A 23,284-nucleotide genomic window follows, 5' to 3' on the forward strand; every position below is an offset into this window, starting at 1 on the left:
AAAATGACGTTTACGAAACAGCCCTTCCTGTGACGCTCCTCATGAGATATTCCTTCAGTCAATCAGCAAGCTGGCATGGCGCATATCTTGGATCGCCACCACATATTCGCGCAATTGCAGATGCATTGCACTGGCTTCTGCTCGCTACCGCTCACATTCTTTTTGAAGCGCTAACATCACAATATATCTTCCAAGGACCAAAAAATTTATTAGTCCATAAAATTTGCAGCTCCACGTCACGTTTCGTCATCTTGATGAAAACGCAAAATGACATTTCGCAAAACTTCCGTTTCCCGGCGCAAATTTCAAGGCACGTGAGCTCTCCACAGCCAATCAGAGAGTAAACACGGCGGTTAATGGCGGCCGTGCAGCCGCCATGCGTGTCGAGAATAGCACCCCTAGTTGCAAAAACTTCACTCGGCTATTTTTAAACGTGATCTACAGCTTTCCGGCAGGCACCGTCTTGGCAAGGCCAGCATTTAAAAGGTTAGGAAATATACTGTACAGATCTCCCTTTATGGCAAAACGAAAAACAAACCACGGTCTTGGGCGCACGACTCTAAACACAGATGTTTTCAGCTCACTAACACACATTGGTTATATATCATCGGTTACTTTTAGCTGAAAGTACCTATATATATATATATATATATATATGTATATATATATATATATATATATATATATATATATATATATATATATATATATATATATATATAATGCAAGGAAATGTTATGTAGGTCCGGTGCATACGGAGTTGAATAAACGAAGGAGCACACTAACGAAAACTGCATCTTTAGTGTTTCAACGTTTAGGGCGTGGCACGGCCGTTGTCAGAATACGCGTATTCAGGCGTATTCTGACGAAGGCCGTGCCACTGCCGAAAGGTTAAAACATTAAAAATGCAATTTTCCTAAGTGTGCTCCTTCCTTTATTCAACTATATATATATATATATATATATATATATATATACATATATATATATATATATATATATATATATATATATATATATATATATATATATAGTTGAATAAAGGAAGGAGCACACTTACGAAAATTATATATATATATATATATATATATATATATATATATATATATATATATATATATATATATATATATATATATATATCATGGCGAATATGTGCGATTACACCGATTGAGTAAGCGAACAGGTGTTACCTGAGCGCCTGTTTCTACATATCAGCACAACCTCAAGCCGTCTGACAGCTGTTTGTGTGCCTTCACTTGCAGCTCAGGCAGTGCAGATCAGAGGCGGCCCTCAGGGTGACAACCTTCCTGCAGACTTTGAAAGCTATGAAGTTATCACCAACGTCGTGAGGGGCGATCTTGACCCCCGACCTGGCGGCTCGAAGCATGACGTCAGCATCGCACTTCCTCGTGAGTGGGCGATGACGAGTGCTGGCGACGAAGGATTCAAGCTGAAGGCATTCTTAGTGGCAAGAGTTACTAACGCGTATGGACTGAAGTCGGAGCCATCGAGAAAGGCATTTGCAGAGTTTAGCACTTTAAATCCGACCGCCCAGTCGCGCACAACAGCAGGGGGCACCACCCCTCAAAGGAGGACCCATGCAGAGTTGGGACCAGTGAGCGAAACAACACCGCTGACAAGAACCACAGCAGAAATGGATGATCCGATCAAGAATGAAGAACCGTCCGTCATCTCATGGATGCTGCTGGCACTAGTTGCCGTTCTCGCTTTGATGTCCATCATTATTTTACTGCTTCTCAGAAGGCACTCGGGAAGCTTTTCCGGGAATCAGAGCACCATGATGAAGGCAGGCCAATTGACTACGACAAACTAGCACACTGCATGGTTGCACGTGAAAAATAAAACAAAGGGACCCCACGCAATGCTAGACATTCATCGTACCACTTGCTAGACGGTGCACGCTTTCTTTTACAATTCCCCCAGCGGCTCCTTATTAGCATGAGCTGTTTTATTATTCATTTTGAGGAATTGTAATATAAATTGCAGTGCATTCTTCTATAGCTCTTCTCTGCAACGCAAAAGGTAAAGTAATAGTGGTTAGTTTTAGGGCACCAAGAAGCGGTTGTCTATTGCCGCTTCCACCACAATAGATCCGCTTAACATGATGACGTGCCCTACTCCAACGCAATGGCGAACTATCAGCGCTTCACCCTCTTGTAGTGTCAGTTCTGAGAACATTTATCGTGTGCGTGTGAACAAACTTAACAATGTCGTGCGAATGTGAATAACGCACGGCCTAATTGGCAACTCTGATAACTTTAGCACACATATGCATGCTTTAGATGTTGTAAGTAAATTGTTAACTGTTTCACAGAAATACAGCAAAATGCCGTGGGGCCATAGTGGCCTTGGCGTTGCGCTGCTAAGAACGAAGGCGTATCACCGAATGTCGCACACGTAGGGCGTAGTTCTATAAGCACGAATTGCAAAACCCGTACCCTGAATAGGGTGCACAGGAAAGAACTCCAGGTTGCGAAAAATAATCCTTGTTTCGCCACTACAGCCTGCCTCATAATCACATCTTGTGTCGGTACGCAATACCCTAGAAATTAATAGAAATGCAATATCGCCAAACCAGAGAGATTCGTCTTCGATGTCAGCCATGAAGTAGACCATCGTCTTACATGGTCTATTCACCACTGGGCCAAGGATGACGTTGCGGGAAGTGGAGTGTTGAATTAGGGCCTATTAGGTTGCGCTTGCGAGAATATTTACCAGTAAGCTACTGCCTATATCGCGGTTCGTGATCTTGAATGGTATCAGTGGCAACTTGAAAAAATTCTGAAAATATTACAAGAAAATAAATGAGGCTAAGTAGCGAAGTGAGAGGGAAAAATAGATCATCTGTGAGCTCAGCCTCACCGCGCAACTAAAAACAAAGAAGCATACCTGCATAAGTCCAGAGCAGTTTCACATGGGTTAAACAGAACGCGTTTTGTTGTTGCGTTGTTTCTGCGTTTTACTTTTTTTGGTATACAGGCGACCACTGAGGAGAATGTAGATGTTTTCCTAGCCCACCATTGCATTCCGGGTTTCTAGACGTTGCTTCCTTTGACACCAGAATTGTGTCAAATTTCTGTGTTCGATACGTATTTATGGTCACGAAATTTATTTTAATAGAGAGGGACGTTTTTAAAGTGATGTTGGTTTGAGGTTATTACAGTTGAGTATGGAGCAAAGGAAGCTACTGGATAGGAAAAGCAGAACCAGAAACTGAGGCCACTGAATTTCTGTAGGTACTGCACGGAGGTACCGCTCTTACGCCATGGAACGCTAGACTGATGTGTCAGCCTGCGAAGTTGCCTATGTGGCTGCCGATAGAGACGAAAACCTAAAGATGTTGGCTCACTAAATTTCTCCTAATTATTAATATACCAAGCATTGCGACAACGAACTACACATTAGTTATATAGGGAGCTTGTAGCGGATGGCTCCCTTATAGTTGCCAAAGCTTCTCCGTTTTTATGTACAGAACGCCCCTTGAATCAACTTCAGTCAGAAATAAAATTCTCAACATGATGCTGCCGAGCAGCACGGCATCTTTACTGCGCTTCCACAGCGCATGTAGTTTCACACCTCGACCATGTTGATTATGTGAACTTACTAAAGATTGTGGTTAATGGTGAGTAGGACGCATCTTTGCAGCTGTTTACGGCAACGTTAGGCGAATCTGGCCGTATCTCTCGTGGAACTCTGTCCTACATATGTCGTGGATTATGGTGGGTTAGACGTCGAGATGCTTCGACAATAAGGTCGGGGAAAAGCCCTTCTCTCGCGCCAGCGTTCCGGTTGTGTGTTGCTGCGCAGCGCACCAGACTAAGCTTCCATTGGCATGCTCAAAACTGCAAATGTTACTGCCCAATCTCATTCCACGGCGCCGATGCCAGCTTTAGCCGACAGAGTAGACAAAAGCGGATCATTTCGGAGCCTGTCGACGCGACACTATGACGATGTGTATTTCTGGCATGAGCAGTAATGCAATCGCGCTGTGTTACCAATCAGCTTCAGTGATTGGTGGAAACGCTCCTGTTTTCTGCATTTCGTCGCACGTTCTACATTTACGCTGATATCGAAGTCAAGAGCCCAATACAGAAATTCTTAGGTACACTAGCGAACCTGGAGTACGGAAGCGCAACTCCTCAAAGAACAACGCTTCCTATCACCTTCTGCTTCTTTTGCGAACAAGGCCGAGGGATTCTTGTCCGACCATTTAATGTATGACTTACAAGCAGTTCCTAATTTCCGTTTATTTAAGATATTCTGTTTTATTCGCACCGTCTTACAACTCGCTAATGAAATTTTCCATACTTAGCACCATGTGTATACGGCATCGTACATCGGCATCGGCATAGGCATCGTGCCTATGTTTACAAACGTGTACTTGACATTTCTCGTACACCCTTCAACTTTGATGCTCCTTCGCCTGCTCAAAAAAAAAAAAAACTCACCGAGCCAAACATTGAACTCGGAGCACGATCGTATTGACGGCGAAGACGCACCGTGGCGCCGCCATGCGTAGCCATCCGTGTGACGTGCAAAGTCTTGTTACTCCGTCAGCACTCTCCTGCTCAGCCCGCAGCCGCTTTCGCGCCGTCTATTTTTATTATTATTGTATTTCACTAAAAGAAATCAGAAAAATACTGTTATTGCTTCGTTGCTGATATGATATGCTAAGTAACTGTGCCAAAAAAAAAATATTCTACCTTATAAAACCTTAGACACCAGCCCGACAGCAGGCGTCGTCAGCTGCGGCCACCGACATGGAAATCACAGAGACCGAGTCCTATACTTTATAAAAAATAGGAAGAAATTGAATCGCATTAAAACTAAGCATCTAATGGGCCTTTGAGTGCGCCTGCCATACTGAAATATTGTTACTGCTAGAAAGCTGTGCAACGTGTGCACCGTGTAATGTAATTCGTTGCAGATTTCCGTCTACAAAGCGGCCGCGGCTGACAAGAAAAAGAAATGGCATTCACAGATTTGAATTCATTTTTAGCACGCATACCTCCAAGGTGCACGACGAAAGTGGTTTCTTCGTTTTGTGGAGAGCAACCCAACATGCTTTGATCTTCATGCAGCCGCGACCTTCGTCACATGATTTGAGGCACACACTAGAACCACATGCGCGTGCGCGTGTCATTCAGAGAGTTTAACTTTGTTATTTTTCTGACAGGGGTTCCTTCCGTGACGTTGTTGCTAGACAACATTTTACATTTCCACCAACGTGCTGACAAGCACACGTAGGCTTCGGCACCATTGGCATATTTAGCTGTTGGCTCCTTTTGCGCGAATCTCATAGGGCTGTCGCACGGCGCACTTCTGATCGCGATCAAGCCAGATCTGAATCGAATTTCTCGGTTGTGATTTGTTCCTTTGCTCAAGCCATGCGAGGGAGCCAATAGCAGTCCGGAATTTCGATCCGCATCGGGCTTGACTGGTATCGAAAATGGTCCTACACCATTGGTATCGTACGGTTGTCACACGGTGTATTTCCGATCACGATCCCTTACACAGCGTGCGCGAATGGGCTGGTCGTGATAGAGAAGTATAGTCCCGATCGGGTTTGCTCGCGTTCGTAATTGCACCGCGTGACACGTTGCGTTATTTGCGCATTTGAAAGCACTAGCATGCTGCCACTCTGTTGCTTCCGGATTCAGCGATGCTCAGTAGCCAGACGATCCAAAGGACGCACCAGTAAATTCTTCGACAGCTCCGTGGGCATGGCCCCGCTTTTTCACCTTGCTGAGAGGGAAACAATTGTCATGCTCGTGGTTCGAGGCCAACGAGCAATTCTCAGCGAGTGAAATGCGATACGAAGAGCGGGTGGCTGCCGGCACTTGCGCGACAGGTGCCTGCTCGGGACACCGAGCTCACACACTTCTGTATCGCAAAAAGCGAGTCTTTATGAGGCATTGTGACTGCATTCGGCGCCTCGTAGATCACTTACTGCTCACCAGCGGCACAAGAAGTACCCCCCGCAAGGCGATCCAAGTACTGCGTATCACTCGCTGTAGACTGCATGTGAGCGTCTCACCATAAAGACATTCCACAAGAGCGGACACTCCCATGGAGCCCAGCGGCCGAATTGACTGTAGCGCACCAAGTGGAAAGGATAAACTCTTTCCGGTTTCGGTTTTTGGCGCGCGCATTTTGAATGCTTCCCTGCACGCGCAAAGGCGGCTGCGCTACTCGCCTTTTTTTTTTTTTCCTTCTGCTGCTCAATCGCGCGCTTTCTTAGTGCGGAATGATTTATGTAGGGAAATAATTGCAATGATCTTTCCTATCTTCCAACAAATCTGCGTCGCCCGCAACTTAATAACGTAGACGCAAGACAAATTGTAAATGAGGAAATGTTTATTTCGCTGTGTATAAATGCTCGTTCTGGGCATTTTGTGCGTTCATCCAACGTTGTGGCCCCAGGTAAGCAGCAGTATTTTCTGTACGAAGCTTCACCGGACGGAATCAGCTGAAGAAAGGAAATGAGAAGCATGCGTCATTGTGGCATTGAGACATTATAGGAATACTGCGTGTGCAGGCGAAACGCGCGAAAGTGGTGATAGGTGAGATTAGAAGCACAAGAAATTCACTTTCACATACATGGCGGTGGTACGCTACATACACAGAGGTGGCCACAACACAGGCTCTCAGCCAGACTATGCTAGGCGCTCGCATATTGCCTTCTACTTACACTCAAGAGACATGCGTGGGTGCAAAGCCTGTTTTCAGTCGTTCAGAAGAAAGAATTTTCGAGTTCGTGGTTTTACAGCTCCTCGGCGTTATCTTTTGCGCGATTCGCCTGCGCAAGCAACACACTCCAGTCTTATCACTCTTGGCCGTCGCTCGTTACATCTTTGGCAAGTGAAGTACCGAAAGAAGGTACATGTTGCGGGGCCATAGAAAGCGTCACAAACTATCTAAGATTCTGTACATGCCAAACGAACTGTTACCACGACCAAGCTTGCCTTTTTGAAGCGTCACAACCTCAAGCGCGGCGAGTGTGGTTCAAAAGTATCCTAAAAAGTAACCAAATTATTTACACTACTTTTGGCGGTCAGATAATGCGTCACGAACCTGTCCCAGTAAGATTCAAAGCACGAGAAACAAAGTGCGGCACATGGCTGAGCTGCTTTTTGTTAACTGGGTCACAATGCCAGGCATGGCCACTGTGCGTGAAAAGTACCCTAAAAAGTAACGAAATTAGCTATAATAATGTTGTGGGTCAGAGAAAGTGTAAAGTTTGTCCCGGTAAGATTCAGTACACGCGAAACTGCGTCACATGGCCAAGGTGCTTTTTGCTGTGTAACAAAGTCGGGTGCAGCGAGCGTGCCAAAAATGACCCAAATAACTTATAATAATGCTGGGCTCTCACAGAACACCTAGATGAACTTGCATGCATCTTTCGTGCCTGGCATGCCGTTAGCTTGCTACTAGGTAACGCAAGCAAAATAAGTCACAAAGTTTTCGTTTATTTATACTCAAAATTTTTAGTTTTAGCGGGATAGAATAAAAAGAAGGAAAACGTTGCCTCTAAATTTATTTGACATTCTTTTTTTTAATTGACATTCTCGGGATCACGGTACGCACACGTGATCCCGAGGTGGCGGAGCAAGTGGCCATAGCCCTGGCAATGCTCGACGATAACCGCACGACAATATTCAGTGACTCGAGACCAGCCATCAAAGCGTTCGAGAGAGGAGTCGTCTCCGTCAAGGCGTTACGCATCCTCCGCGGCGCTGATCCAAGCACCCTCAAACACCACACCGTCATCTGGTTTCCCGCCCACCTGGGTAGGATTCCGGGCGCCCCGCCCAACCTCAAAGAGACAGCTCACGACGCTGTCAACCCCGGGCAACTACGTCTCGATGAGTTGGAGGCGAACAGGGATGCCCCAATAACCTACAATGAAATAACCAAACACTTTCACTTGGGATGACGCCTCTTTCCGCCCGCGCACCCCAAACTAAACAGGCCGCAGGCGCTAACGCTACGCGTATTACAGACGGATACCTATCCAAACCCGGCCACCTTACACATAATCTACCCGGACTTCTACCCAGACGATGCGTGCCCCTCGTGCGGTGTCACGGCGACACTCGCACACGTGCTCTGGGAGTGCAGAAACGCTCCGCCCGGCTCTACCTCCGACAAGTGGGAGAAGACCCTAAGAAGCCTGCTCCTACAAGACCAGCAATGGACCATCCAGCAGGCTTGCGCAGTGGCCGCCAGGTATTCCCTGTCGGTCCCTGCGTGGGAGACGCCCACTGCGCGCTGACGTGCGTCCTGTAGGACTTTTATTAAAGTTTTTTCCAATCCAATCCAATTCTTTTTTATCCGATGCTCGTGTCCATAGAAGAAATAGCCGAAGCACAACGCATCTCGCAGCTCGAACGCCTGTCGACCACCACGACGGGAAGACACATTATGAACACGCTCGGCATAACGTACCACAACCAGCACGGCCAGAAAATGCAAATCCCCAACAAAATCAGAGAGACCATTACGGTGGCAACCATCCCAAGAAACGTGCACCCCGATTACAACCGAGGTAGACGAAAGGCAAGAGCCGAGGCTCTGCTCCGTTCATTCGGCAGGGACAGAAACGCGCGCTTTGTTGACGCAGCCGAATATGCGAACGGCCAAACATACGCCGCCGTAGTCATAGACGCAGAATCAAAAATCAGAACCACATGTAGTGTATACACCAAACACTCAGAAATAGCGGAGGAAGTAGCGATTGCGCTAGCCCTCACAGAACAGGAATGCGAAGTCGTACTAAGTGACTCACAAACGGCAGTAAAGAATTATGCCAAAGGTCGAATTTCCAAGGAAGCCATGTCCATTCTGGCCAAAGCGGGCAGATCCAAAACCGCGAGCTCGAGGATCATATGGTTCCCCGCGCACGTCACCACGGAAGGCGACGCGCTCCCGAACCTAAACGAGACGGCGCACCGGACGGCGCGAGACATGACCCGCCGCGCCGAACAGGGCAACGCCTCTCGTACGATAGCGAACGCTTCTCGAGCAGAACGGGACAGGCTCACAAGATACAACGACATCACCAGTGCATATTTGAACGCCAGAAGGATATACCCCCCGCCGAGTCCCAAATTGAACAGGAGGCAGGCCGTCGCCTGGCGACAACTCCAGACAAACACGTTCCCTAATCCATTCCGTCTCAAACGCATCTTCCCAGATAAGCATCAGGACGACACGTGCAAATTGTGCCAGGAAGGACCAGCAACACTCAAACACATGCTGTGGGAGTGCAATGTAGTTATAGGAGGGATGGCAGTTACTCCGGAGACCCTGTCGTCGAGGTGGGCCGCCGCTCTGCGCAGCTCAGACCTCGGAATCCAGACGTGGGCAGTCCAGCAAGCCCGTGAGGCGGCGTTGAGGCAGGGCCTTGACGTTCCTCCATGGGAGACCTGAGCCCGGGTCGTGTTAAACCTTGCCGGACGTACAAGAAAGTTGTATCCATCCATCCATCCATCCATCCATGCTCGTGTCATCTAACGGAACGGATTAAGACTAGCCGTGACGTGTTTCTAGTAGCCAGTGTTCGCCGAGTGTCCCCTCTTGCTGAATTTCTTTCTCCATGATGTCACGTTGCGTGCTATTCATGGAACATTTGCGCTCCTAGTCTTCACACAATCTTCTTCGCTGAAGTACTTGCTGCAAACACATGCGTAGGAGCTCGGTTCCTTGCCCATTGGAAGCTTTATCAGCCATGCGTCACACAGTTTCTTATCTTTGGGGAGAAAGTGAATGATCAAGCCCTGCTACTTTGCGTATGCCGCGCACTGCGGTATAGAGCAATTAGGTAAAATGTAAACGATAACGTTGAGCTCACTTTTCCAGCTTGTGTAGTCTCTATATATCCGACCAGATGAAGTGAGTTCAAAACGATGTCGTTGATCCCACGGAAAAAACACTACGAAATCTCTGCGAAATACGCGTTCTAACCATCCTCTTTCTTTCATTGGAGTGATGTGGGATTTCGTGATCCAACTTTGCTCGTCAAAACGATTGCAGCGCCCTTAGCTCCGGGAAAGTTCTTACTTTGATGTGTGACATATTGCCATTACATTTCTCAAATCTCCATCACTTCATTGGCCATGATATGTTTGCGAAATGCACTTGGAGTGGTTGGTTTGCTACCTGAAGTAGCCGCACCACGGTGCCGGCACTGATCAAAGGGCAGCCTAGCTAACCAGCTGCCACTGGGACAAGCGTTGCGGCAGCCATCCGATTTTTCATTTTCTACATTTGTTCTTGTAGGCTGTCTCATTCGCCGTAATGGTTCATTTAGCGGATCGTAACGCTATAAGTCGCTGCGGTGAGGCCCACAGTGGGTTGTGTGACCGGCTAGCATTTCGGCATCAGGCTCAACGACAGGAAGATCATTACGCTGATACGTTTTCTGTCCGATTAGAAAAAATTAAGGGTGCTACACATCGTAGCGAAGTTGGTATATCTCATTTGAATTAGCTGTGACCAGACGCACGAAATACACTTAGACGTGGCATCGTTCTTTCTATGTGCCCTTCCCAAACGGTTTTGCGTCACTGTTATGTAATATTTCGAGACCCCGAAGCTGTCCTAAGAATTTTTTAGCGCCTTCTTTCCTACGTATCCGAGCCAAACGTACCTTGTGTGCCTGCGACGTAACTAAGCAGTTAAACTACGCCGTGTTTTAACGATTGTTCTCGCTTATGTAGCATCGAAAGAGAGTTAGTGTACAATTATTGGTGAAATGTGCTTCACAGCAAGTGACGGTAAAGGGGAAACAATAGGTTTTTGGTGCTTATCAATGAGCAGGAACGTGCCCATCTTTGGAGTGATTGCAAGCAAAAGCGCTAACTGATGCCCTAGTAATGGTTCATCATTATTAATACATGAGGAATAATGCGTGTGAATTGGCATTCTCCTTGCCTGCCAAACCATTAACAAAAACGTCCGAAGTGCCTTCTACAAATTGCAGCGTAGTTGAGAAATTTTATGACCACAACTAGGTGTTTTACTGCGATAACAATTTCATAGATATTCCAAGCGCATTTTGTTGGTCCATACTACATGCACCACGTGGCTATCACGAGGAGACGGGTGCTCCTACTTCTCCGCGACGAATCAAGAAATCGACATGTTAGCCGACTTCAAGAAGCGCCCAACCCTATCCGCGACAAATCAAGAATTCAACGCTGGTTACCTCATCAACCTCTTCCGCCTGGTTCCTGCTGACGGGAAGTTACCGAAGCGATTTAAGGGAGTACTGTCCTATTGCGATAGAAAAGTGTCGCTTCCAGCCGCCCAGTTGGTCTGAAGCGCTCTTACTGCTACTTGTACGCCCATACCCACTATCAGTAAATATTGTTCAAAGTTCGCGTTTGTTCCTCGTCTGCAGAAAAGTCCGTCTTTCGTCCTCCACCCCGAAGTCACAACAGTGGATGGCAAGCTGTGGGATTCGAAGCCAGATAGCGCCCGCTACACCGCTTAACGGCAGTCACGAGGACCATCGGCACCAGCTACTTTGCATTGGATTGTATTGGAGCAAACATTACTTGTGAGTGCCCGACGTTTGCCTTTCGCATCGACAGACCTTAAAAAAATTATATTATGGGGTTTTTAGCCACAACCACTTTCGGATTACGACGCGCGCCGTAGTGGAGGGCTGCGGAAATTTCGGCCACCTGGGGTTCTTTAACGTGGACATAAATCTAAGCACACAGGTGTTTTCGCATTTCTCCCTCATCGAAATGCGGCCGCCGTGGCCGGGATTCGATCCCGCAACCTCATGCTCAACATCGACAGACCTTTGTCGCGCACGTAAATGCTAAGGACAATTGCGCATGTAATCTGAAAGGGCTATAGTGGTTTTGTCTTAGTTCGCTGCTGGCCTTGCATAGATTTCCTGCTTCGGAAGCAAAACTAATTTAGAGGCAAAACCGGAGACGAGCCGTCAGATCACGATGGAGAAGCTCAGGATAGATGACCTTCTTGATGTCTGCCAGGAGGTGGACATTTCAATTGCCACGATAAGGCGAAAGAAAGCCATTTTGGACGTCATGAGGACATAAGAGGTAACTGGGGAGGAAGTCCAAGAGGTTTGGGGAGAAGCTCTTGAGAGGAGACTATTCTGTAAAGCAGTTTTCCTCTCGGAACCCAGTTTTGCCCAATATGAAATCGTCCATGATCGACGAGTTCAGCAAGGAAAATCGACTAAGGATGAAGTGGCGAGGGAATGACTAGCATAGACAGCCCAGTAGGCTGCGGCCGCTAAAGCTAAGGCAGATGTATGGCGCACGTTGTAGTCCCGGGGACCAATTATCTGCTTCCATTGCAACAAGGAAGGTCATATTTCCTCAAATTACAAGGAACAAATCGAGGTCGCTAGCAATAGCCGTTCAGACTAAAATCGGAGGCCGCTCGATTCATATATGCAGGATGTCGTGGTAAACGGGAAAATGTGCAAGGCACTTCGCGATTCCACCGCCACCATTGATTTAACTCATATGTATTGTGTTTCTCCCGGGGACAATACAGAGGAATGTGCCTGGATCAGGCAACTCGCAGAAGAGCACTTGGTAGTTACCAGCGTAACTCTCGAGGCCGCTTTGGGAAGGTTGCAAACGGAGGCAGGCGTGAGTCCAACTTTACCCGAACACTTTTCATATCTATTTGCGAACACATCGGAGCAGGTTTTTGAAAAGGACGGCTGGTCGTTCTCTACCAGTCTCGCTTGCATAGTATTAACGCGATCATGGTCACGTGTCCTCTCAAAGAAACGTGAAAGCTTATCTTCAAACGAGGAAACTGACAATGTAACGTTCTCACAGCAGCAGCCTAGGCCGAGAAATAAGCTTGATGAAAAGCAGAGGACTCAGATGTGTGATGGATCGCTTACCGGATCAGTGACAGTAGGTAAGGAGCCTTCCGAGAATCATGAAAAGAGGGCACCTAGGCCTGAAGTGGAAGGTTCACTGCTTTATCCTGCATTCTTTTGCTGGGAGAAGCTTAGTACGGTTGAACGAGAGGCGCTTATCTCGGCACTGAAAAGTGCCTCTTCGCTAACTGTGCTGCACGCTAATATAAATGAAGAGTGGCTCGAAAGATCATGTCGTTCTGCACTATGTCAGGTCTCAGGTACCGGAAATATTAGGATTTCAAAGGTCGGACATACAACCAACTACTCGTGCATGGAAAATACCGACCACAACTTTTACAGTTATCGCATGGCAATGCTTGAGCGGGTCACTTTGGTGTCAAGAAGACATTGGCTAGGCTAGCGCAACATTTCTATTGGGCAGCAGGGAGCAAAGAGGTTGAAACACTTGTTCGGTCATGCGACGTATGCCAGCAAGTTATTAATGCCGATGACAAGTGACAGACTTTCACTCAGAGCAAGACAGGGCAAAATATAAACTTTCTTCGATCGCCTCAGCTGTGTCTTGCCTGCCCGAATGACTGCTAGGAATTGCTTTGTATTCTATTCTTTAGCTGTTTATTCTCTTTGAATGTCTCTTCTTTGACAGCACTATATGTGGAAATCTGTATCCCGCGCTCTTTATGAAATGCGTGTTTCGTGTTGAATACAATAACCATAATGATGGTTTTGAGAGCACGGAGGGGATTAGAGCGTTTGTTTTCATAGAGTTTGGTCTGGCGTTGTGAAGAGAGTTGGGAGGGTGCTTACTTTCACCAAAGTGATTGGCGTTGATGTTTGGACGCTCCGTGAGATTACTCATATCCAAGCAAAGGGATGACCAGCGGATGAAAGGGCGGGAAAGCAATTTCATTAACCCCGTCAAGGACGTCACTCATCGGCATATTGTATACGTCGAGCCGCAATGAACAGCTAGGCTTCTGGATGTATTATCCGGAAGCAGGGGTGCTCTTGTGCCATAATACGTGCACCACGTGGCTACCACGAGGTGACGGGGGCTGTCATACTACGTGCACCACGTGGCTACCATGAGGCGACGAATGCTCCCACTTCGCCGCGATGAATCGAGAAATCCACATGGGAGCCCAACTGAAGAAGCGCCCAGCCATTTTCGCGACGAACGAATAATTCACCCGGGCGACGTTATCACCCTGCCCCGCCTGGTTCCTGCCGACGACAAGTCGCCCAAACTATTTTCTGCGGACGAGGAGTCACTAAAGTGATTTAAGGGAGAACAGGCCTATTGTGAGAGGAGAGAGCCGCTTCCAGCCGCCCAGTCGGTCTGATGCGCTCCTATTGCTACCTGGTTGCTATCATCCACTATCTGTAAATATTGCATAAAGTTTTCATTTCTTCTTCATCTGCGGAAAGATTCCGTCTTTCGTCCTCCACCCCGAAGTCACAACGATTTCCACGGCCGGTGTCGGCGTGGGCGCCGATGTCAGCTTGTCCAAGATTGACAATACCGTCGCCGTCCGCTAAAGGCTGTATGTGCAGTGAAGGCGTGCGAGGGGAGCGGACGATCGCCGCTCGGTCTCGCCCGTGCGAGAGAGACGAAAGCGGGAAGGAAGCGCGCTGTCTTTCGTCGTGGAGGAGAGACCCAACCACAGAACACCTGTATAAACTCAGAGAAAGGAAATTCTACCTTGCAGAGTGCAACGGAAATTAGATTAGCGGTAGCTTTCGGAACTAAAGTATACTACCGAGGGATGGCGCTGACAAATTCAAAACTAATATCATCATTATTACGCAGTGAGCAATATGACCATGACGGTAGTGGCTGACAGTACTCGTCGCGCTGTTCGCTCACTGCTTTTGGGCGGTATGTTACCGCTTTTCGGGCGCTATTCATATGTAATAATAATAATATATTACTCTAATATTAATATTAATATTCTCTAATATTACTCTCTCTAATATTACTACATATATCTTGATTATGTCGCTAGGTAACCTAGCGGCCTAAATCGGCAAAATCATACTTGAAACAAATAAGCTTACATTGTTTGTTGTCAATGGTGAATGAACAAGCACATGCTCACAGTTTTCGTACAGGTCAGGTGGACTTAATGCCGGCAGTCAATAAGTTTGCAACACCAATAGCCATCAATTTATTAGAATTTCAAGCTGCAATCGAGAGAAGCTTCAGACAACGATACCGGGTTAGCCTCGTACTTCTGGCTGTGTACAGTGCTATATTACGTGTTTCATATTATACATATATTGTCTGCGTTCGACGATTTCAGCCAGATGAAAAAGAACAAACATAAAACGTGCTTGGCAAAGTTGTACTGTCAGCAAGATAAGGTCGAGCTGCAGTGTCCCATTTTCATAACATATTGGCGAAAGGCTAGTAGTGTACGGGAAAAAGAAACCTTGCGCAAAGTTTTGCATCACGTATTGCCTGATCTTTTGTGGCACATTTAGTGTTCAGAGGCAGCAGTATTATCTTTGGCGCAAGTGGAGTACTAGTAGGAAAGCAAGGAACGTTTTGGAACAACAGTACTTACAATGACCTGTACAAATGCAAATATCGTGTGTGTAAACAGGACACCAAATATACATATATGTAAGCCCAATTAGCTCACGGATTCCTGGGGAAAAAATTTCCGGTTTCATACTGAAAACAATTTATTGATTTGTGTATTCAAACAAGGCAGAAAGGTTGCAAGGACACAGACAGACAGACAGACAGACAGACAGACAGACAGACAGACAGACAGACAGACAGACAGACAGACAGACACAGACAGACAGACAGACAGACAGACAGACAGACAGACAGACAGACAGACAGACAGACAGACAGACAGACAGACAGACAGACAGACAGACCACGTTAGGGCACCTCCATTTTCAGGTAGTCCCCGTAGCCGTCGAGGGCCGCACCCACATCGGGTGCGGGCCGCAACTCACCCAGTATGTATCCCGCCATCCATCCAGTCCACCCATCGTTCACCCAACACATTCATCATTGACCAACCATTTACACAAGGCATGCAGTATGTATCCCAGCATGCACCCAGCACACACACTCAGCACTCAGCACGCCCGCCACTGAAACACGTTACCCAGTGTGTATACCACCAATACATCCCACCATCTACCACTGCACCCACCATCTACCCGGTATACACACGATAAATTCCATCATACCCACCAAGCCATCCCTCATGCACAGCAAATTTTCCACCAATCAGAGCATAAAATTTGTGACGGGCAATGCTGGGATTTTTAATAGATTTACACATATGTATACATATTTAAGTATGTATACATATGTATACATATGTATACATATGTATACATATGTATATGTATGTATTCGGTAACCACAGCGATAGACACACACTTTGCGAAAACTGAAGGGGAATCTGGCCGAGTGAGTTGAAAATTACATTAATGGGAGAACTCGTGGGAAGTATAACATATTGAAGAAGACAATGAGGTTCGATGGACGGATTATCAAGCTAAATAGTATATGCCTACCCAAACGAATCAGCGTGATCATAGTTGCGCGACACGGCATGGTTGGCTGCCACCAGGGCATCAAAGAGTTACGGCGATGACAGTATACCCTCGGTGCTTGAGAATAAAAACGAGCGCACCAGAGACGTCCGAGGTGCGTTTCTACGGTACAAGATCACATTCTGAAAAAAAAGGAGCTTGCGAGCAGGGACATTTGACAATCGAGTACTACGGCCCTTGTTGATTTTGTTCAGCCTGACGTCAACGTTTTACTCAGCGTTTATCGTTGAGGAAATGAGTTTGAGGTATGTTTATTTGCACTACAATGGCGGGCGTAAGGAAAGCAGTAGAGGGTACATTAGTACTCTGTGTAGATTACGTACGACAAAGATAGCAGGAGTACAACATTTTAAGACGATATAATTCGAAAGCAAGTTCACTAAATATTACAGTGTAGTGAAAAGCAAGTGCCTCCCCAGTATACCTGCGGATGACAAAAATAATTTACATACAGAAAACAAAATAGCCTTGTAGGTCTGTAGCAAACTGGACAGACCATTCGCACCTTGGCAACGGCATAAAGGTCCCTCCTGAAGGCGGAAAGTCTAGTGGGCAAATCGGAGAGTTGGCTCTCGCAGTGATGAAACGCCACAAAGGACGGGATAATGCCACGACGGTACGCGACATTATGCCAACAAATAAAGCCATTTTTTAAATAGAAAACTTTCTTTGCCTCTTCTTGCGACTTTTCCACTGCTGCTGCTGCTGCCTTGCACGTCGCGTTGGGGGGCGGGGAGTGCATACACATGGAAGGAACAGAGCAGAGAGGATTGGCAACGCGATAAACTCGTTTGGAGCTTTTCATCGCGTCACACGTGCACAGTGCTCTCTGGAGCTCCCTAGGTTTCGTCACACTAGCCTCTTTACAGCTGTAATTATCTGTAAGCCCCCGCAAAAGCATTGCAGGAACTTCATCGCTTACCGGTCTACTAACCTGCAAGTCTTGAGGAGAAGTAAATTGAATGGTAGAGAGGGAGCAAGAAGATGAGGCAGAGAATGGGTAAAAGCGACGAAATCGCGAAAGGAGTCAATAATAGCCTTGCCTCACTTTGCTCGCAGTTCCCATACAGGAGGGAAGGTCGTGTCAGGGAAAAGGTTATGTTAAGGAAACGAAGATAAGGAACCGCTACTAATATAGACACGACAACAGTTCCAGGCAAAATTGAAGGTAGGGTGCTGTACGTTTCTACTATTTCTCAAAAACAAACCCCATGCAAATTCGTCAAGCGGACTATTGACGCAGGGCGTGCAAATGCAAAGCCGCATTAAATCACCGTAGGGTCTATGCAACAATAAGAAAGTGGTCGCACGTCAAATCAATGTTTCTGTGCCCGCCGCGGTAGCTGTGTGGCTATGACATCGCTGGACGTCGTGGTTTTGAGCTCTACCACGGGAGCTGAATTTATACGGGAGCGAAATACGAAAACGGTCGTGCACAGAGATTTAGGTGCACGTTAAACAGCAGGGAATTAAAATTATTCGGGAGTCTGCCACTAGGGCGTGCCTCAATCTTATTATGGTTTTAGCACGTAGAGCCGCAGAGTTCTGCCAAGACGTCTGCCGCAATTCGATGTGCAATGTGAAGCAACGACAATGCTGAACCCTCTCATAATTTATAAACAATGGCGCCCAACAACGCCTCGAGCAAACACGTCTCGCTGTGTGTTGTGTACTACGCAGAGAAAAGGCAGTGGTGCACGCAAGATAACATTTGCCATCAAGGTGGACAGTAAAGAACCCCAGCTGGTCGAAATTAAAACGGAATCCCCCACTACCGCATGCCTCGTAATCAGATCGTGGTTTTGGCACGTAAAACCCCATAATTTACTGTTTACCATTTCTTAAGGATGTATTGATACTCTTGGGTGTATCGCTACTCTTGTATTGCACTAAACGCTGAAGAAATGATACATTCGCAGTGAGCATTACCGCTAATTAATCTCAGTAAAAGCAAACAAAACAAAAGCTTCGCTTACATCGATTGCCACAGTGCGTGGGATCCGCATAATTCTTTAGGCTGCGAATTTATATGCTTGACGTTGGCGCTCATTATTACAATATTTTCATTCGCAGTGAGGAAAAGTGGCTGTAGTGTCTATGGTAGAATTGCTTCAGTCCCATCGCCATTACATCATCACCAGCTTTCGTGGGATCGTAGTCGTCAAAATGGGATATAACTGACAGAGAAATCAAGAAGTTGATGAATGGAAAGAGCACAGAAGCTCGCACAAAACCTCAGGAAAATAAAATTACTTTTTGAGCAGCACGGTAAGGGGTTCGTGCTGTGGTTTCAACGTCTATTAAAAATACCCCAATATATGAACAGTGGCCCAGAAAACTGCCGGCATGTTGGGAAACGTGATCCCGCTGTAAATCTTAGGTCAGTACTAGTTGTCGTATAAACGATGACTTAAAGGTTCAAAAAACTGTAAAGTTGGTAGCCAATATTTCGGACAAATAAATTGGTTGTTAAAGGAGTTCAGCCGAAACGAGACTGTTGCGAAATAAGGCGAGAATGTCAGCAAGTTTTGTACAGAGGTCAAGTAGGTCCTTTGTCCGACGCCAGCGCCCGGCAACTGTCAGGCGACTACAAATATACGCGAGATGCCTGGTCGTCAGTCGTCACAGCATAATTCGGGTATACAATTTTGAGCGCGGACTACATCACATTAAATGCAATGCGCTCTACGGTCATTCTCCAACGGCGTTGCAAACAAATTATCTCTTGCGCCGAATGCCACCTTCCTCGAACAGCCAAGATTCCTTACCCGCCGTGGTAGCTAAGTGGGCGTAGTGTTGGGCTGCTAAGCGCGAGGCCGCGAAATCCAATTCTAGTCACGGCGGCCGTATTTTGATGGGGACGAAATGCGAGAACACCCGTCTACTTCGACTTAGGCGGACGATAAAGAACCCCAGCTGGTTCAAATTATAACGGAATTCGCCCTAGAGCCTGCCTCATAATCAGACCATGGTTTTGGCACGTAAAACTCGTTAATTTATTATTTACCATGCCTTAACGATGTCCTTGAGAGTCTGACATCTCTTGAATACAAGTAAGTGTCAGGAGTTGTGCCCGAGGTCTTTGAGTATGTGGGTAGCCATTTTGGCATTCGATATCTGCTAGTCTACATTGTGGCTACATTATATAGAACAGACAAATTCCACATATATTACTGCGCAATAATCCCGAATAATGGTCTTCTTTCACGCACGTGGATAACCGTGACAGGACAATACTTTCACAACTAATCGGAAGTACTGTATATGTAATGCCAAAAGGTGTTGGCCGTTGCTTTTTACTGGCCGTTGGCCTTTACTGGCCGTTGGCCAGTAAATGGGACGTAATATTGTGAGCAGCTTCGGCCATAGCACGTTAACGGACGACCACACGGAGACAGTTTGTGCAATTCATGAGTCAGGCCTTGTGTCTCAAGGTCCAAAACCAACTTATCCATGTATCCATCTAAATAGTTATGCACATCTCAATTTGCAGGTGTTGTGGTAGCGCATGAGTGCGTAGAGCAAGGTCGCTAGGGAAATAATTGGAAGCACCTTAACGAAATTCATAAGTCAACCTCAAAAGCCGTCCACGACGGCGTCTCTCGTAGACGCTGTGCGATGTTCCGACGTTAAGAATGTGTGCCGACTGAAAAAAGGCCCCTTCGGGGTGCTTGCGACGATCGCCCTAGCTCATTTACTCCTTAGAATAAAAAAAAGGAAAAGAAAAAGAAAACCGTATCAAAAGCCCCGAATCAATCGTCGCTCATGGCGACTAAACGCTTTTAGTATAATAAGTCATTTGCAGGCGACGAGCGGCTACGTTTTATCAAGAACACTGATAACGCTGGCGGGAAAAGCATTGTGGCGAAGTTGAATGCGCACGCAGAGCTTCAATTTATTTAATTTTTTGTTTTGTTGACGTCCTCACTGGTCACCACGGAAAGTTTGAAATGTTTAAGGTCTGAACGCCACGTGGTGGCACTCACACGAACTAAACCCTCGTGTCCAGAAAAGCTGGATACGAGAAAACCGGTGGAGAACTCGAGTATTGAGTAGATGTCACACACTCATTCACTCACAGACAGGCCTCAATGTAGCCGCCCAAGGTTGGGGTGGGAGTAGAAGTAAGGGGACGAAAGGCTATAACTGTCTTTCGAGTCACCTCAACAGCACTGCGACAGGTAAAGGGAGGTAGAAGGCACGAATGTAGACGCGAGAAAGATAGCAAGGCGCAAGCACTGCAAGAGGTGACAAATGCACCTGGCGAACGCGCCTCGCAAACGGGGAAGCGAGAGACATGGCTGAGAGCTTTACAGCCACGCGACGCAGAGACGGAAGAGTGGAGCGCCGGGGATCACGCGCTAGGTGGCAGGGAGCACCCGCCGCCGGCACCACGGCAGTACCGCGACAGCGGGAGACGGGACAGCGAGGGCGGAGTGAACGCTAGCGGCGAGAGTCACCGAAACGGCGCTGCGTCGAAGAAGGGGGCGAGAGGATTGGCGACAGCACGTGATCCGGCTTTGGAGGAGAAGGCGCGAGCAAGACGTGCGTCGCGCGCGAGAGATGGCAGCAGGAGCGCGCACTGCTAGAGCAGCGCGCCGAGGATGAGCTTGGTTACGGCGAGGCCGACGGCGACGCGAAACGCAGGAACTGGTGCCAAAGCGCTGTGCTCTAATAATGAAAGAAAATAATGGCGTGAAGTGTCGTTGATAATCTGCTCACTCCTCTTCAGGAAACACGCTTCGTAACCTCCGTCTGCCTTCACGTCCATCGGGAATTCCTGCAGTCTTATTCTTGTTTTCAACAATTGCAGCGAGGATACGTTCTAATACAGCAGGCCTCTAACCTCAGGCAGCCACAGCAATTATACATGCGTGCCAAAACATTTCGCGTATGCTACATAGAAAGCAGACGCTTCACTATATTCTTTCAGCTTATAACCATTTTCGTAGCGTACTTACTGAGTAGCAGCGAAATCAATAACCATAGGATAAGTTCAACCCCTGTTCCGAGCCTACATTCACAAAACTCGCGTACTGTTCCAGTGAAATATAAATTGGAGAGTATGTTGCGTTTTATTATTTCTCTCACGCAAAAATAACCTTTCGTTTATCTCAGCAGTTGTATAAATTGTCCATTACTGGCCCTAGCAAAGTACCAATTTACTGGTACTAAAAAATGAAATTTGGGGTATCACATGCCAAATCATGATCTGATTTTGAGGCACGCTGTAGTAGGGGACTCGTGAAATTTGGACCTCCAGGAGTTCTAAAACGCGCACTTAAATCTAGGTAGGCAGGTGTTTTCACATTTCGGCCCCATCGAAGTGCGGCTGCTGGGAACAGAGGCGCTATAACGCAAAACTATTCCAACATTTCTATTCCCATTTGCAAGCAGCCCTATGCGATTCCACTCCCACTTCGCCTATCTTTCACGTAACGTCAAAAAAACGGTGATAGTTCCCCATCTGATATGACGCTTGCACACTCATTATGCATCTTTGGACCGAACAAAAACTAGTTATTTATGCTTTAACGCCTTTTAGCCATTAACCCTCGGCTATTGGTCAAAAGTTTTCGGGTTATACCCACTTCACCTGCCTGTCACGTGACGTCACAAGACGGCGAAAACTAACCGCGTCAAAGTGACCTGCACGCGTTAAAGATACAATATTATCCCGAACAAAACCCAATTTTTTTTCTGAATAGCCTCAGGCTGTTCCGTTCCGAAAGGAATACATGATGGCTTCCGCCGATCGCTCAGGCACTGGATACTCGCACCGACCGGAGAGCATGGGGTTACTTGCTTAAAATAAACCTTTTTTGTGGACGTGTAACGTTTTAAAGCACTTTCGGCACGTTTACGACCTCGCTCTGCCAACTCTTGTTTGCTAAGGATCCGTGTTAGCGGCAATATTAACTTTCCGTTGCATGCCGCTACGATTTTGGACCAGCTAGCTCAAGCCAAGTAAGTGAAAGCGGAACAATCGCGGACGCCGCGCACAACCCTCTTTGTCGGGTTATCGATCGGCCCAGCCCCATCGAATCGCTCTCCACTTGAGCATGCTCATCGCCTCTTGTCAGCCAATTAGGTAAGAAAGGCCCCTCAATGTAGGCAATGTTATTCGTTTTTAAAGCAAACAAAAGTGATCTCCAATAAAAGAGGAGAGCGTTTGATCGGTCTGTTAAGACAACACTGCGGGCCACCGCCCGTTGCTTGCGTTGGCGGTTATGGAAATTTGGCGTCAGGAGATTGGATATAAAGGTATTGGAATAGTTTTACGTTATAGGGCCCCAGAATCCGATCCCGTGACGTCGTGCTTAGCAGCTCAACCCCACAGCCACTTAGAAAACACGGTAGGTTAAACCTTGACTGCCTCATTTATTATTATTATTATTATTATTATTATTATTATTATTATTATTATTATTATTATTATTATTATTATTATTATTATTATTATTATTATTATTATTATTAAAATATTATTATGCGCTTGTATGTGTGACAGAGGTGCGGTAATATGGCTAAGTGGGCTTTGGCATGAACAAGACTGACAGTGCAAGCTGGCTTACCGTTTTCTCAGCTGCTAAGGTCGTCGAGGATGCTTGAGTGCGGGCCTTGGCTGGCGCAGAGCACGCTATTCGGAATCTGCTGAACATATGACTCTCAGTGACGTCCAACCAGAGTAGGTAGTGGCCACCTTACTGAGACTGCAGCTCTGATGTGTCTTTGGATTCTGCAACGAAATAATCCATAAGTTAGCGGGTACCATCGTCGAGGCTATAG

The 23,284-nt window shown here is 46.8% G+C and overlaps 1 protein-coding gene across 3 annotated transcripts in view; it reads left to right on the plus strand.

Moving 5' to 3' along the window:
* Positions 1-1,874, plus strand: part of LOC139061299 (calcium-activated chloride channel regulator 1-like) — a 332,028-nt gene extending 330,154 nt beyond the window's left edge. For all 3 annotated transcript variants that reach the window (XM_070541075.1, XM_070541076.1, XM_070541074.1), the window contains one exon: positions 1,266-1,874. In XM_070541075.1, coding sequence (XP_070397176.1) covers positions 1,266-1,837 — 572 coding nt within the window. In that variant the 3' untranslated portion in view covers positions 1,838-1,874. The remainder of the gene's footprint in view (positions 1-1,265) is intronic.
* The last annotated feature ends 21,410 nt before the right edge of the window (positions 1,875-23,284 follow it).

Source organism: Dermacentor albipictus, chromosome 6 (assembly GCF_038994185.2).
Source record: "Dermacentor albipictus isolate Rhodes 1998 colony chromosome 6, USDA_Dalb.pri_finalv2, whole genome shotgun sequence".
Lineage (NCBI taxonomy): Eukaryota > Metazoa > Arthropoda > Arachnida > Ixodida > Ixodidae > Dermacentor > Dermacentor albipictus.